The 16908-nt window shown below is 43.7% G+C and overlaps 1 protein-coding gene and 1 long non-coding RNA gene across 5 annotated transcripts in view; one reads left to right on the top strand and one right to left on the bottom strand.

Moving 5' to 3' along the window:
* The window catches only part of lamc3 (laminin, gamma 3), a 135016-nt gene that overhangs the window by 73534 nt on the left and 44574 nt on the right, over window positions 1-16908 (bottom strand). For all 3 annotated transcript variants that reach the window (XR_005078124.1, XM_037117083.1, XM_037117084.1), the window contains 2 exons: window positions 10059-10189; window positions 7466-7632 (listed from right to left, as the gene is read on the bottom strand). Coding sequence is in view for 2 of the 3 variants with exons in the window: in XM_037117083.1 (XP_036972978.1) it covers window positions 7466-7632; window positions 10059-10189 (298 nt within the window). In the remaining variant the exon portion in view is untranslated. The remainder of the gene's footprint in view (window positions 1-7465; window positions 7633-10058; window positions 10190-16908) is intronic.
* LOC119029905 lies at window positions 10603-13212 on the top strand. 2 transcript variants are annotated; one of them, XR_005078126.1, is made up of 4 exons: window positions 10603-11342; window positions 11462-11552; window positions 12520-12629; window positions 12720-13212. It is a non-coding gene; the product is annotated as an uncharacterized LOC119029905 (long non-coding RNA). The 2 variants fall into 2 exon arrangements; XR_005078125.1 differs by having other exon boundaries at window positions 10603-11552.

Genomic DNA, 16908 nt, shown 5'->3' with positions numbered 1-16908 from the left:
AGGGAATAAACAGATTTTAGGCTCAGATCAACTTCTGGATCTGTCACATCTCACAGCAGGAGTAGTACTGCCGGAAGGGTTAGAAGATAAGCGTCTGATGTATCTACAGCATTATGAACTGCTCTATTGATATTCAAGAAAGTGATCACAGTCACCCGGCGACAACCACAGCCTTCAATCACTGGCGAGAAAGGGATTTAAACGTTCTATGACTGGGACAGCCGGGGGCTAAACCGATGACAACATCAGACAAACAGCGGAAATGATGAAGACCCGCAGCAACCTGTTCGGGCTATAAATGATTTCAGTCTCAGAGGGGAGAAATCTTGATGAGAATGACATCCTGTTCCACCCTCGACACACACACACCCGAACGATAATCCCTTCGCACAAACCTTTACAAATTTCTCCACACCTATTTTAAGCAAACAGCAAGCACATAAAAAAAAAAAAAAAAAAAACTAAGAAAAAAAAAAGTAAATCAGAAGTTCAATATCAAGTTTGGGTGATAAGAAAACCTGGACTGATAGAAAACCGACAAATAAAATCACAGAACAACGCCACAGTCATCAAAACCCCCCTCAAAGCTTCCATTTACCACCTGCTGCTGCCGTTCACACAGTAACGACAGCAAAAAAACAAGCCGCGACAATCACACATGATTGTCGCTGAAGTGCTTCTCAGCCCTTTTTTGCTCCATGAAAAGAAATTCAGAAATTGGAAGCGGTCTGCCGAATAATATCTTAAATTACAATTGACAGTTGTTTTTTTTTTGACAGAGGCATTTCGTGTTTCTGTCCGTCTGAGGATCAATAACAAAAAGTCCCTCACGCTGGAGAATGTATTATAGAAGGAAGTGGCGAAGAGACGTTGAGCTGTCAGCTGGCATTTAAATGAAAATGGAGTCACGCTGTATCTTTAAAGCAGGTCCGTATTGTGTCAATCTGTGTGGGAGGGCTACACTAATTTGCCTAATTCATCACGGCATTAAAGCAAAACACTCCATTAAGGGTCAGCGGTGGAGTTACTTGAACATGTTTGAATTAATGCGCTCGTTCCCGACTCTCTCAAGTCCCTCTGGGTTGATATTAAATCTCATTCACCCAACGCTGTCTTTCTTTTCCTGGCATTGGAAACCGTTCTAGAAACGCAATGATTGATTCGTATCATTTGCATACATGTACAAATAACCCAACGCACGCTGCACCGAGGGAGATAAACACATTTTTTTATAAACTGTGTTCTGTAATAGGATTTTTTTTTTCTTCCCAGGATGTCTGCGTGCGATAGGAAGGCTGCAAGTTAATTATTTGAAATTGGAGCGATAACAACAAAATCTGAGGAGCGAGTTTCAAATCCCTGCAGTTAGATTTCCTGCGTGCGGTTCCAGGGGAGCATGATAAAGGGGATTTATAGTTGAAGAGGTAAAGAGGCAAATGAAAATGAGTAGTTTATTAAGTGGATGTCATTTTGCAAAGTTCACATTTTATCTTAATTATTATTCTTATTCTCGGGGTTTCATGGTTTTCCGAGCCTCAAAAGGTCACGAGTGTGTTGTAGTTTATCCCCCTCCTGCTTTAAGATTATTTGCTAACGTACCGCCTGAAAGAGTCACTTGACATTTTTGCTGAATTTGTCGTAAATTGTCCGTTACTATCAGCGCTGGTAGCAGCCACTGAGAGCGGTCGTCGTAATCGCGGCACGCGTGTTTCCAATTCGCCGTCACCGTCTTTCTGCGCCGCAATAATTGGAGTCGATGTTGCGACGTGTTTGTGAAATATGCTCTGCACTCTTATTTGCATGAGTGCTCCATATACATAACTTTATCCCTGTCAGCTCCCATTGTTGGCTGTTGTTAACTGTTGTGCTTGAGGTTTGAAAAACTTTATAAATGTTGCATAACATCCTTTCGTGCATTAATTAGCATTCTAATTACGGTTGTTTTGTCAGACGGTTATGAAGCTGATATTCTTTGGTGGAGACGTGTTATAATATGTGTTTGTCTGTTTCGGTTTAATCAGTGACAACCAATGACCAAATATTACAGTGTGTTGCGTGTGTTCTTTGCATGTAAAACATCTCGATAATCAAAGAGAGTCTGCGCCAACAGAAGCTCCTCTTTCCAACAGAAAACACAGCTCCTCAAACGCCTCGTCACTTGTCTCGCCTTTAATTCAGCGACTCTGCAACATCACACACGTCCTATATTTGCATAACTGTAGCCTAGCTGGCGCATAAGAATTGATGTAGCACAGCTGCTCTGTTGTTGTTAGTGGTGCTGGGTCAGGCGTGCGTGAGCTGACCAATCAGAGGGGGGGTCCTTAAAGAGACAGGAGCTCATACAGAGGGTATCAGACAGAGGAACTCATGTTTTTGAGCTTCAACCATATAAACCTGTTGTAGTAGTGACTTCAAATTAAATTATGAACCTGAAAATGAGCTTAACATGTCTCCTTTAAGTCCTTTCCATATATAGCAAGAACAGCAGCCTTATGAGAAGCCGAGAGATTCGGATGGAATTTGGAGAATGTTTACTAAAAAGTCCCATGAAGCATTTTCATAAATCCCTTTCCAGCAAATGCATCCTGTGTCTCAAAAAACAGCCAGGTCACTTTTATGTGGCGGTCACAACACATCACTTTCAACACATCATAATTCTGAATCGAATCCTGTCAGATTAACGTAAATGCTGCAGCGGCTCAAGGTGAATATCCAGAGAGAGAGACAGAGAGAGATAGATTACACTTCAAGCATTATCTCACCAGCACAAAATAATTTAAACTAGGAAACATCGTGAAATTGTCAATTCTAGGTTGAGGAAGTGATGGATCCTCCCTGATCAGATAGTCGAGCGTGAGGGGAGAAAAATGCTGAGGATGCACCTGATTTATCAGCCTCGCATCGGTATCAGCCGATATGCACGTGGTTGACTGACATTAGCTTATCGGCAAATAAATAAAGGTGGCATTCACCAAGGTCGGTGGCCATTGTTAATCTGTAGCAGGAAGGCATGGAGAGATAGCGCCGGTCAACTCAACATGACACGTTTGTGGAGAATCTGGAGCCAGGAGAGCAAACAGGAGGTCATCACAGCAACCTGATGGTGTCTTATATATTCTAATGCTTTGACATTTACATTATATGACATTCATTTATGTTACACAAGGAGTTTTTGTTTGACTACAATGAAAAAAGTTCTCCCCGTTCAGTTGTATCACAGGATAAAGAGTCATTTTCTAAAAAAAGAGTGTTTATGAAAAACAGTCTTTTTTTAGAAAATGACTTAAAAGGTTATACTGAAGGTTGTTTTATGAGTTTGCATGATTGAATTTGCGTTCATTGGAAGATTAGTGAAATGAAGGGCTGAATTGATTTCAGCTCACTTATTCTTGCATGGAGAGGATTTATTTGTTTCCTTGACCAAAAAAAAGGGAGACTAAATATCACAAAAATTAAAAATGAAATCAAATTTAAGTAAATATCAGTAACTGTTATCGATTATTGGCTTAATTGTTAAGGATGAATGACAGTTAAAACAATCCCAGTCTCTCTCTCTATAGATAATGTGCGGATATGTAAATAAGTCTGTAAACCCTGCAGGGGTACGCTCTCATTTTAGTGTTAAGTGTTATACAGTTGCTTTTAAGAACTTGTTAGCACGTATGGTTGCCGTATCCTGCGTCAGTTTCGAGCGATAGTTGTGCAACTTTTCAGAAATACAAAATGCAATACCTGCATGAACATTGGGGGCAGAGTGGAGATGTGATGGGGTCGGGGACAAGATAAGGAGCGCCACCTAATGGTATCCTCCAGTAACATGCATAGTTTCACAGGCAAGTAGTTGAGCAATTATTAGGCGGGTTAATTAATACTCCTCAAGACGACGGCATGACTGACTGCTGACAATTTAAAGAGTTTTAAACGAGACGCAGGAGCCCGAGGCAGCGGTGGATCAGATGGGGGGCGGCGTGCCTGCGTCGTATTAGATGGCATCACCCAGATGTGTCAATCACCAAAAAAGAAGCCGAAGAAGTGTAACAGCTTATCCCCCGCTGTTGTTAAGCAGCCTGCAGATGTGAAAGCAGACGGGGCCGAGGACATTACTGAGGCAGGTGGCGTTTACGTTACGCAGCCCGGCATTAAAACGTGACCTATGTCAGAGTGTAGATTCACTGTTTACTGCTTAATGCACTACAGGTTGGACTAACACTCTCTTACACTGTAACTTACACGACTGTCTGTTGAAAATAAATGAAAAGAGACGTAGCTTTTGGAATTTGGGACTCCAAAACCAATATATTAACAAACTGTGACTATTATGTGGCATGTTTTAACACTTCATGTCTGCTAACTGCAAGTCGTTTCTCGCACTACATATTCATCACACAGGTACTAATTCACACCTCTTGATCTGGTGGAGAATAGAGGAGCAAATGTGTTGCTGCAAGCAGATCCACTTTTCTTATTAACAGTAAGAAAGTACTATAAAGTTTCTCATATTGATGATATAAATATTGCACATTGTTTTCTACAAGTGAAAAATCTCTTACTGGTCCTCTAAATTTATACATGATACCAAAACCAGAAAACAAACTGCAGAGAATGTCAGAATCAGACGTTCTGGAGGACTGAACACCTGGAGCCACATCAGATTCTGAGGTGTTTACAAATGGTAGGAGAGTGCAGAGATTACTTCTTTGGTGGGGGGATTGAGAAGCTGATTCATCTTCACTCTCCTTTATCAACTGGATGGCAGCAGCGATCTGTAGAGGTGACCTCCGCCGGTGTTCATGTTCTGTGATGATGACTGCCGACTGGAGCTGGAGGGGAAACGTACCGGAGTCTCTGGTGAGTCCTGAACTCACAGGTGACCGAATGAAACGCACCGTTACCTTGAGTAAACTTTGAGGGATTTCTCTGGGTTTTATCATCTGGGACAGTGTTGGTACAAAACTCACTTTTAGATATTTTAACGCCACATTCTTAGATATACTATGTTTTAGGAATAATCATGTTGTCGTCTTGTTTTCAAAAATAATCATGTGGTTAAGGTTATAGAAGGATTGTGGTCACTCAAGACTTAAACATCATTCTCCTGTGTTGTTATGTAATTCATCCAGTTTTTGTCTTAACGTCACCTGACTTCCTCCTTTGCTCCCATGATAATTACTAGAGAGTGATGTCACCTGAAATTGTTTTGGGGTTCTTGCTGAATCAACCAATGCTGTCATCGTTCTCGGGGAGGACAGTCTCGGATATTTCTGCAGCAAATGCAGGTATGTAAAGATGCAGAAGTGACAGAAATGGTCGATATTTTACAAGGATAGAAGTAGAAAGATTAGCAGACAGCATGAAAAATGTTTTCAAAGCTGCTGACTTCATTCTAATCAGTGATTTTCTTCACGTGCTGGACAAAAGATTAGTAAAATGACACAAGATCTAATACAATCAACGATTAAAAACAGCATGCATATCAAATGAATTGAAGTCTAGGAAATTCATGCATGTTCTGAGAATAATATCGTGTGCGACTTTTTTTTTTTTTTTGCTGTTTCTCTCAGTTCCTGCAAAGCCAGAGATCATGTTCCCTGTATTCGATTAGACCCAAAAAGGCACCTCATCCCTTCTCCTTATGCCAGAGTAGTCTAAAATTACATGCAGCCAACGCAGTCTCACACAGAAAATGGTGCTGCTGCTGCTGCTCGCCCGACATTATATCAGGTACAACCACCGGTCTCAGCTCTCTCAGGCCCCACAAACGCTTCACACCTCAGACCTCTGACAGCTCAAACCTGTATTTGCTAGAATGAACACGTCTCTCCCATAACTAGCAAGTAGAGTAGAGGGGGGCGGGACCATCTTGACATTGTTTCACCTCTTGGTAGTAGCAAACATGGACAGAATAACAGCATGTGTACACTCACTGTATGCAGTTATGGTACAGTAACAGAACAGAACAGTGAATTAAGGATGAATTCCCAAATTAAGGTCATTCTGAGATCATTTTGTGGATTAAAAATGCAACCTGGTGACACATTTTATCTAGCTTTTTGGTTAATTTGTTGGATCCTCAGTTGGTCAGTGAGTTGCTTAATTTGTTCTTGATCAAGTGGATTTTAATGTTTTATTTCACATTGGATTAGGCTTGGACTGTTGGAGGAGGAGGTCTGTGCTCTCCTGAGTGCCATTATAGTTTTTACTGTCAGTAGTTGTGATTGACACCCTCTAATCTTCGGATGGGATGCCCATTCCAGTGTAACAGAACATTGATTATGAATGTATTTGTGTCGGAGTACTTGATTTGCACTCCAAGTTCTACACATTTATTGATTACAAGCTTTCATTTAGTCCATATTTCACCACTTGGAAATGTTTATTTAGTGTTCTTCATTTCCTTCGTGCAAATATGCTGATTATAATCACCATCTTATTTTTTTTTTTTTTTCATAAAAATGTTTTTTCCCCAAACACAGAACAGAATATTACAGTGGCCTGACACTGAGATATTTAAGGTTGATTGGGCAAACTGAGGCAGAATGAGTTTTGTGCCAGATAGAGACTTGCAATTACACTGAGCATTCATTATTATCCTTCCACATTCTGCGACTCTTTTATATGGCGTGTGTTTATTTATTAATATACCGCATTGATTAAGTTGGGCGCAGTGCTCTATTTAAGACGCCATCTGCTAGGAACCAAGAGTAAGAGTAATTAAAACAAGCTTGCTGCTTAATAGAATTCAGCTGAAAAACAAATACAATTTGTGAGCCACTCTCCTTTATGGTTTTTACCCCTCAGCCAATTACAATTCATCCTCGACGGCGTTCAGTGAAAGTGCACAGTGTGATGAGCCAAACCTGATAACACTCGCGCTAAATCACACATTCAGAGGCTCTGAAGGGCAGAATGCCTGCAAACAAATGTGCATACCAATGCTGTGTGTGTGTGTGTGTGTGTGTGTGTGTGCAGTCTGCACATGCGGAAACAAAACAGGAGCCGATTTAAATACACACACATCTTCCGAGGGGGGGGCGGCCGGTACTTACAGACTTTACAATGCCGACGGTTATAAATGAGCGCGTGCTGTAATGCAGCCACAAAATTAATTTCCTTTTCATGTTTGTTCTTGCCTCGAAATGTGATAAAGGAGATGCGGTGGAAGACAAATAGACAAACGCAGTTATGAAGCGGAGTTGAACGTAGTAAAATACCAGTCATTTTACAGCAGTGTGAGACTCAGTGGACTCCATTTCCATACTGATAGTCAGACTGTAGTATCTGCTCGTTCACGCGGCGATATATTGGTGATTGATGGAAGCTGGTGCACTGATGGCCTTCACGGGACCTCTCGCAGCCTCGGCTTGTCACTTGAATTCAACACCGCCTGGTGATTTCTTTCTCTCTTTTTTTTTTTTTTTCGCAGCAGGCTGGGTTTGTGACAGCGGACCAGAAGGAGGCTACTCACTTAAACACTCGTTGGCGGAATCCCCGGTGGCCCTGGCCCAGGGTCTATCCTGGTAGAAGGGGTGACATGTCTGGCAGTCATCCCCCGCCGTATGATGCTGGCAGGCGCAGACCAGCCTCCCGTGTTCCCCCTCAGAGCACTCGCTGGCGTGACCGTTACACTTACATCTGAGGGGAAAGACAGACAGCTGGTTATGTAAAGGATACAACCCTTTTTTTTCCAAAACACACACACACACACACACACACAGTGAATGGAGTAGAAGGCAGAGGAGAGGGGAAAGTGAGAAGGTGTTTCCACCGTACGGAGTTGTCACTTCCTATTATCATCCATCCGGCATAATGTGGCCTGAGATGAGGTGTGTTTTTCATTCCCCTTCAGCAACTGTGCACTCAGTCTTAATGCGCCCAAGAGTGCCAAACATCACGGCAACAAGCATGCATCTCTAAGATTACCAGTTTGTGCATTATGAGCCTTTATTAACTGTATATCTCTTTGCCTGCACACCATCTGTAATGTGTAACTATTAAAAAGTAGATAACATGGTTTATTAAGTCAATTTTCACAACAAGATCGTGAAATATCTGCTAATTTCCTCTCCCACCCGCTTTTGGGAAACAAATAATTTCCTCTGGAGCACAGTGGCAGCTACGCCTTGCTGTGTGTGATATTTCCTGGCAGCGTCGTCGGGTTTTTGTGGAGTGGCTGTGATAGGGGACAGGGACTTGTCGCTGAGTGGCAGGCTCTGTCAAATTTAGCCAGCTGTCCCGCATCCAGACGTGTGCTTGCCTGAGGCTCAGACCCAGTTATTTCCGTTGTCGCTGAGACAACAAAACCCCGGTTACTCCAAAGTGCTTCTCGATTCCAAATATCACATCTCTCAGCTGGAGTAGACCGGAGCTGCTCGGTGATAATTCTCACTGAATATGGCTACGAGGGAGTTCACTCGAACTGTGCAGGCAGCGTAAGTGCAGTGCAAAACAGTGATGAGCAGTATGTTGAGTCCCCGTGTTAATACCAGAGGGGGGGGAAGAACAGCATTTTCCATGTATGTTCGTAACACATTTATTGTTCTACCTTCGGCGATGCTTGCAGCGTTATTCTCTGTAAACCTCGTCCTTTGCAGCGTCAGTGAGAGGGACTTGCAGCACTGAGGTGTGAACTCATGTGTACAGAATGTACCGGGACAAGGCTAACATGTCGTCATGTGTCCCCCCCCCAAAGTGTTGTGGCATTGGCGTGTAATTTGTCATGCGGCCGCCGTGATCCTAAGTGTTTATGACAGGTGTCAGATCAAGTTTACAGGCTTTATGAAGGCTTCATCTCGACTACTTAATGGTCCGCTTCTATCCTCGGCGCCATGGTGCAGCCCGGGCCTTGGCGCCGTGTCCTCTCTCATTACTTTGAGTAATAAACCAAAAGAAGTGGAAGGACGATGGAGGATTATCTTGATTTACTCTTACCTGATGGCGACTTGACAGACAGCGAGGTATTTTTTTTTCTCCTTTTTTTTGATTGATCGTCTCGCTCTGCACACATACTGTAAACCTGATACAGACGGTACATCTATCTTCTAACGTCAGTTTGGCACATTAATGGTTCTGTGATCGAGTTGGCAATAATACTTGATATGCAATATTAGACTTTCTCAATAAAGCTTGCAGTTAAACAATTATGACATATTATGACTTTTAGCCTGTTGTCAACATTGTAAAATGGTTGAGATTTGGTTACGTTTAGGCACAAAACGTAATTTGTTATCGTACTTTGAGTAAGTTCAGCCTTGTAACCTACGTAACGTAAGTCATGGAAGTACATCCCCGAGATGACGTAAGCTGCATCCGTTACGTACATGGACATGGACCAAAAAAGACTGGTTTTCTTTGGAGGTAACAGTCAGCGTCTGACCCATCCGACCGCCCTCCTACTTGGATATTTCTTGCTCTCTACAGCACCAGCGAGGTTCTTCGAGGATTGAGGCTCAGAGGGTAACGACAATATCAAACACAGAAGTGTAGGGTCACTGACCAGGCAGCCATAATATTTTTCGCACATTAGGACAGGCGGGTTTTTATATGACACATTTGCATATTCAATTAGATTTTGAAGAAAAGGTTACATATCTGCAAATTGTTCATATTGAATGCACCTGAAAAAGATCGTCCTACTGATTAAATACTGAAAAAGTCAAGGCTTGCTTGAAGCACCAGCATGCTGGATTTATCAACATTTAACCCAAACCACGATCATTGCCCCACCTCACACACACCATTACATGAAACCCAGGCTCACTATCAGACTCTGTGCTTTTTATGCCCAGCCAGCATCCCCTACCTCCTCACACAGCATTTGTGTTTCATTAGCATTTGGTATTACATGAATGCATTAGGAGACAGAGCTTGTGGAGGCTCTATCATTCAGCCCTGACAGAGAAACAGGACAGCACAGAGCTTGTGAGTTTCCACTGGGTTTAACAGAACAAAGCTGAAGGTTGTGGTCTAAAATGACACCTTTTTCTTAACATTTCAGAAAGAATTCCAGCTCCCAAAGGTGACGCTGGGCGCTGAAGGAAACATTTGCAGGTGTCTCTTACCTGCCGCCCACAGAGAAATCGGAGATGGCGTAGAAGTACGACTGCAACACTTTGGGGTCCTTGAAGAACTCGTCTCCGAAGGTGTTAAGTCTGTCCAAAGAGATGAGCAGGTCAGTGGCTGTCACCCATTCCTGGAAACAACAAAAAAGACAGGGGGGAGAGAAAAGGACCAACAGGGTGAGAGAGATGTTAGAAAACACTGTCTGAGGTCAATATAAAAAAAAAAGTAGAATGAAAGATAACCAGAGGAAGGGATGTGTTGGCTGCTGCGACACCGGGAGGGAGAGGGAAGCAGACAGGAAGGACAAAAATACAAACTGGAATTTAGTTAAGAGAGACAAGAGGAGAGATGATATGTGAGACAGTAAAAGACTGAACTAAGAAAAATAAGTTGGACTGGAGAGTTGAGGGGGGGGATCAAGGAAACGGGGGTGATGGTGTAACGGCGGGGGAGGAGACAGCAGATGTAATGGGGAGATAATGAGCATAGTGAAGGAAATTGAGTTAATGTCAGAGAGAGGGGTGAAGAAAGAAGGGGATTAATGGAGACAAAGGCAGAAATATGGAGAAAAAAAAAACTAAAACATAAGAACAGAGACACCACCGCAGCACCACTTCAATATAACGGATGGGACGTGACACCGCTCCACAGCCCTGATATGATTTAAGCTCCTCTGCTGAAGCCCGCTTGCAAAGGTAAAAGACAGGATGAAGCGAGAGCCGGGAGAAGAAAGTGAGGAGGGATAACGCAAACAGAGGAGAAAGCAAAGGGGAAGTGCAAGAGCCGGGGCGGAAGATAAAAGCGAGGCCAGGTAAAGGGAAGAACTAACTGACATGAGGAATCTCTTACTCGTGAGCACAACCAACTTTAAAACAAATAGCTGGAGAGAAGCGCTCGCTGCGTTTCTTGACTGGGACTCTGTGGCGGCGGTGAAAAGAGCCTGTAACGCTGTACGTTTTTGAAGCCTCTCCCCGGAGGTGTCTTTGAAGTGTGGCAATGGGAGCGGGAGGAGATTGGAGCGGATGGGCCTCAGACTGAAAACACGTGTGATGAGTTCACTCATTCATGTTTTCCTCAAGTGCTACAGCCCGTCTTTGTAGCGGTGAAGCCCGTTAAATAGCGCTGGGACGGGTTGAACTGGGTTCAGCCTGTTTAGCCTCTTCATGTTTTACCTTTCATGCGAGCACTGTTTAAAGCATACCAGATATACCAGACCAGGTTTCTGCAGTGCTACTGCTGCAGCTCTGTATGTCGCTGTCGATCACCGACTTAAGCTCCAGCAGGTATGTTGACATTTTTTGTCTTTGAGTGAAACATTGACAACTATTGCATAGTATTCCATAAATGTTGGGACAGATATGGAGCTCACTGGATGTATTCTAATTATTTTGGTGAATTCCAGACTGTCCTCTGAAGCCAGTGTGCACGGTGGCTGTTACATCTCTATTTCACATGAAACTGCTGAGTTGTCGCGCTAGCACCGATGACAGAACGTAAGTCCCATGCAAGAAACTAGCGTTATGCAAGTTGTCATTCCACAAACAGCGAGAGAAAATGTTGACAGTGTCTGAATGTTTCTGCAAACCTCAGCCAAGCCACTGACTGCAGTTTGAGACTGAGTTTCAACGTCTGTTAGTGTGAAACTGCTGGATAATTTGATCTCGGGATAATCTCCAGCTGTGTAGTGTCCAAAACATTAACACTTGCAAACCCGAACCAAGTGGTTTGTGTCGTGTAGATCACGGACACAGCGTTGTCAGAGGATAAAATTGAAAGTTTTAAGTTACAACATCAAGAAATGCGAGATTTCAACATATTTGTGGTTTGCAGAAACGCCATCGGGTTGTATTCCAAACCAGATGCTTGTTAGAGGAGCGCAGTTTGACGCAGCGTTGTAGGTAAAGGACCTCAAGAAATTAAAATATAGTTGATCTCAGGATGCAAAGAATGCTAACATGCTAAACTGACGAACACACTGTGTGTCTGTGTAACTCACTGCATGGCTGTTGACTCTCGTTAGGATTAATCCCAAACAGTTATTGGCTTCATGTCACTATACGGTGGGTGTTAGCTTGTAAAGATGCACACAATACACACAGACAACATGACATAACAAACCATAGTCTTCTTTATGTGTTTGTTAAAGATTAAAAAGACTGCAGACATGCAGTTAAAGGCAGACGAACATGGCTGACAAGAAGAGACAAGCATAGATTTAGTTTCGATTTTGTTTTCAACAACAGCTCCTGTAGATACATTTCATACAGTAGAGACAGTAAAATAAACCAGTTAACTCCCGAAGTTATAAATCCAGTTTTAAACATTCAAGATAACAAGATTTCCAATTAACAGACTGAAAAACTGGTCCATATAGTCACGTGAGCCATGACAACTCATCCAAATCTGCGTAGCACGAGCGCTGAGCAAATCTTATAACATTTTCATTCTTTCGCTTCGCAGTGGTAACCATTTAAAACGGCGCTGCTCTCTGTGCAGCGAGTGAAGAAAGTGGCTTAATTGGTTAGCAGCATGAAATGACACTGCTGAGCCCTCTGAGGCTCTCTTCACAGGTACCTAACCTGATCTCTCCCAGCTTAAAATAGCCCGAGCAGCACTGCAAGTCAAAGTCTCCAACTAAGTTCCAATCTTTATCTTCTCAGGGGCTTTTCTCCAGTCAGTCAGCGCGGCCACCATCCCCCCCCCCTCCGGGTTTCAAAGGAGAGGGTCTTGGGATTTGGACCACCTGCGTGGGCCGGTGCCTGCAGTTTCCAAGAGACATACTTCTGGTGCATCGGGGGGTCGTGGCCCCGCTTTAGTGGAACATCTGGTGTGAATGTGCCACACACGTGTTCCCTCGCGTGGATGGTGTCAGCGCGTCGACAGGGACCTCAGCGTCACTTTGTGGGGCTGCTTTGTCAGTAAATTCTACTAAGAAGGCCGTTCCGAGTGAAGGTTTAGTGTCTCACTGTGCAATCAGCAGCACAGCGTGTAAAAAAAAAAAAAAAAAAAAAAAAATCCCTTAATTAACTGGTCTTTCTAACAAGTGAGGACAATTTTTACATTCTAATTAGGTCAGCTGGTGGCTCCCAGTTGTAACCCATCCCTCCTTTATTGTTCCTACCTGATATACTGTATCTTCATTTCCCCTGTCTCTCCCTGTTCCTGCCATATCTCTGCACTCACCTGCGAGCTGGAGTCTCTTTAAGGTTACCAGGCTGTTGTGTGACTTCGCAGCCTATCGAGGAGCCGCTACAAAGCTGCTATTTTGTTCGTAAGTACAGTGTTGCAGAATTGAGTGCAGTTGGCTGCTGTGCTATTGTTCCGGCCCCTCGCTTATTGACTTCGCCCCTACTTGACACGGCTCGCCTGGCTAATGGACTTTGGACAACAGTGAAAACGGCGAATGGCCTGAATGCACCGGAGTTACCAGGGAGAGAGAAAAAACAAACAGTCTAACAAACAGACAACAGAATTCTTTAATTTGTATTTCACACCGCCTGGACATGTGATTATTTTCAGTTTTGAGACGGCGAGTCTGAGCTGCGAGGTGACATGATGTGGTGGAATGAGGGGCAGCGAGGCTGAGAGACTGGAGAGGAAATATTTTGTGATTTAACCTCACAAAACGAACAAGAGGTCAGAACAACAGGATAGAAACTACAGACTGCAGACTGTGTTCATTTATACCCAGGACAATCTGTGCAACTAGCAAATAAGCCCACGTTTTAAAATCATCACCTTCGTATGTCATGTGAAACACCAGAGAGGAGGAATTATCAGTCCGCATGGAAAACATAACAAACACGTGGTGCCCCTAAAATATTTTGGAAAAGTTCATCTGGAAACTACTCTTGTCTTGGGCGACATGCTTAAAAACTGTCTTTTCGTCCGTCGTCTGTTCGATTGCTTTGCTTTTTCATCCGTGCTGTACCTGTCTTTTGTCATTTTTTCTCCCGAAATACACTGGACATGATCAAAATGTCTTTTTGACGTCTCCATAATTGGTCGATTGAGGTCGTCTTGACATTTTGGGAAAAGTGAATGTCACGATAATAAGGAGCGTCCTCCTTCCTGTAAAGTACTGTAAACGGAAACGGATTAGGATTGTTAGGGCTGCAGGGGAGATAGAAGGCTAACAGTCAAAGTCCTCAAGTGACCTTTACAGCAACGACAATGTTCATCCCCTCCACCCTGAGCTGCTCCCCTCATAAAACACCTCTGGATCCTCGAGGGTTCCTCTATCCTGAATGCAATTATTGCGAGCAGCTGACTACAGTAAGCTTAAATACGAGAGTGTAGGCGTGCACGGCGGGTACGAGCGATGAACAGTGAGATCTTTCTTCTGTTTTTATCTCGTAGACATGTTTGTGTTTACATTTCCCACAGTCAGACCGAAGACAATTATCCCGCCTCGGCTGAACAGTAAACTTTTTTTTTCTCTCTCTTCTATTCAAATGATAATACGCGACGCCGTGCACAGTGTAAGTGAGGCGTTCGACCGGTGGAGGATTTACATAAACGGGAACAGGTTGCAGTGCAACAGAAGCAGCGCTGTGGAAAAAAAAAAAAAGCGAAAGAGTTCACCACGATGAAAACAACTGTGCACCTGAAAGATGAATGCGCCAAAGATTAATTTGCAATTTTGTCCTGAGGGGAACATAAAAAAAGAGTCTGTGAAAAATCTTGTGCTGAAGCTATTTTGTAGCTGTGGAGATTATTTATATTTCATGGCGATCCGTCCAAAGGTTGTCGAGTTGGACCAGTAGCTTTGCTGCATTCTGACAACTATGAGGAAAAAACAAGCAAAAAAAAACAGGGAGCACATCACACAAACACGGCCAGAATACCGTGTCAATATTTTTCCTGGGTTCATGTTTAATTAAACAAATCGATACGTCACAAGCGCATCGGTGCATGAGGTAGATTCGATCAGCTTCTGCCATGAGACTCTCTGCGGCTGGAGTGAGGAGTCGGGGCGGTGGATACCAGACACGACCTCGCCTTTTGCTGAATTATTAAGTAAATGATTTGGACAAACTGATGGTCATTAATGTTAAAATGCACCAGATTCACTTCCAGCGCTAACGAGGGAGCCGCTTTGAACCGCTGCCTGGCTGCTGAGTCCCAGTCTCACTCTATAACACAAACACAGATGATAAAAATGTTTTAAATGCATCGTTAGCACTTCAAAAAAAAAAAGAAAATTCCATACCCACCACAAGCAAAGCAAACTCCCCCCCTCCTCTGTTCATCACGGAGCACGAGACCATTATCATACGGACGAGTTATTAGCTATGCTCGGCGGAACGGTGCTAATTGTGTAAAGGAAAAGCAGACAGAGTTCCAAGTATCACTTACTGCACTGAAAGGAAGCAGTTTCTTAGGGTTAATTAGTAGTCAGCCCATTACTTATTATTTGTGCAAACCACAGCAAAAGCTTAATTAACTTTGATTCCCACTCCCTTGGAATTTGGGCCCACAATGCTACAATGATGCTGACTTCAGGATAAGCTGGAGTGGCAGCGAGCCAGTCCTCCGGGTTAAGACAATAACGCTCTAACGATGAAACGAGCAGGTGAACGCACGCGCAGACATCCGGCCGCGCGCGACGACTTTTTATTGACCGTATCAGACGCAGTTTTCTAGAGGACGTCTCCTCTCGGGGGGGGCGGGCGGCTCGTAACCTTCAACCTCACCTCTGAGCCCTGTGTCTCTTGTGTCTTCTCCCTCGTCTGTCTCTCTTTTCTCTCTCCATGTCCGTCCCCCCGGCTCCCCTCTTTTCTGTTTCAGTATGTTTCCTTGAACTCTGCAGCCCCCCCACCCACCACCACCACCCACCGCAGCCTGCAGGCAGCGACGGGAAAGAGAGCAGTGTCCCTCATTCCAAAGTTAATAACTTTTTAATTTAATTGCTTAAGTTCACTGTGCCCTCAATATGTATTTTTTCCCCTTTTACTTCATTGTCATTCAATGCCGGAGCTCCAATTTGCCACACAGCTTTTCTAGAGAGGGAGGGAGGGAGACAGAGAGGGAGACAGAGAGGGAGGGAGGGAGGGAGGGAGGATGGACTGGTGGCAGGAGAGACAGACAAACCGTTTTATTGGATGACTGAACAAATTAAATTTGAATTCACGCAGCAGCTTTCATCTTCCGCGTGATTATTGAAAAAAAAGAGAGCTTTACAAACTTGACAACAGAGCCCCCCCCTCCACTTGAAGTAAGCCATTACTCTGGAGAAAACATCTAAGTGGCGTGTTACAAGGTGAGAGTTGTTTATTCCAAATAAAAATCATTTGGCGAGAAAACACAACGTATTAGTTCGCCGGCAGAACACAGACACTATATTTATGCAGATGTCATATACATGACAGAAACACCTGCGCGTTTAAGTGTCGACAGTTGTTGGGTTTTTGTTTTTTTTTTTTCCATTTTTGCAGCGTAATTCTGCTTTGACCTCTCAATATGACAAGGAGATATATTTTAGAAGCGGCAGATGAAGCGTGTGAAGTGTCTATATTGAAAAGCACGCGCTCCTCAGACCGAGGCACACGCCGGCGAATCTGCAAAGGGATTAAAATGCTAATAAAACAGGCAGGATGCAATTCCTGTTTTAAGCCTCATGAAATATGCATGGCCCTGTATGAGACATATGCAGAGAGAACGGCACGCCGACATGCCACAGAGAGGAGCAGGGATCATTTTACGCTCGGCTGAGCGGGGTGTGATTGTAACCCCTGACACAAATGGCCGAGCGTTAACTCCCTGTGCACAGAAAAGCCAATTGATAAATGTGATATGTGATTAAAAGCACCTGGGGAGACCTGAACACACCATCGTCTGCCGCTAAAG

This window comes from Acanthopagrus latus, chromosome 12 (genome assembly GCF_904848185.1).
Source record: "Acanthopagrus latus isolate v.2019 chromosome 12, fAcaLat1.1, whole genome shotgun sequence".
NCBI classification, from domain to species: domain Eukaryota; kingdom Metazoa; phylum Chordata; class Actinopteri; order Spariformes; family Sparidae; genus Acanthopagrus; species Acanthopagrus latus.
This window is presented reverse-complemented; position numbering and strand designations above follow the sequence as displayed.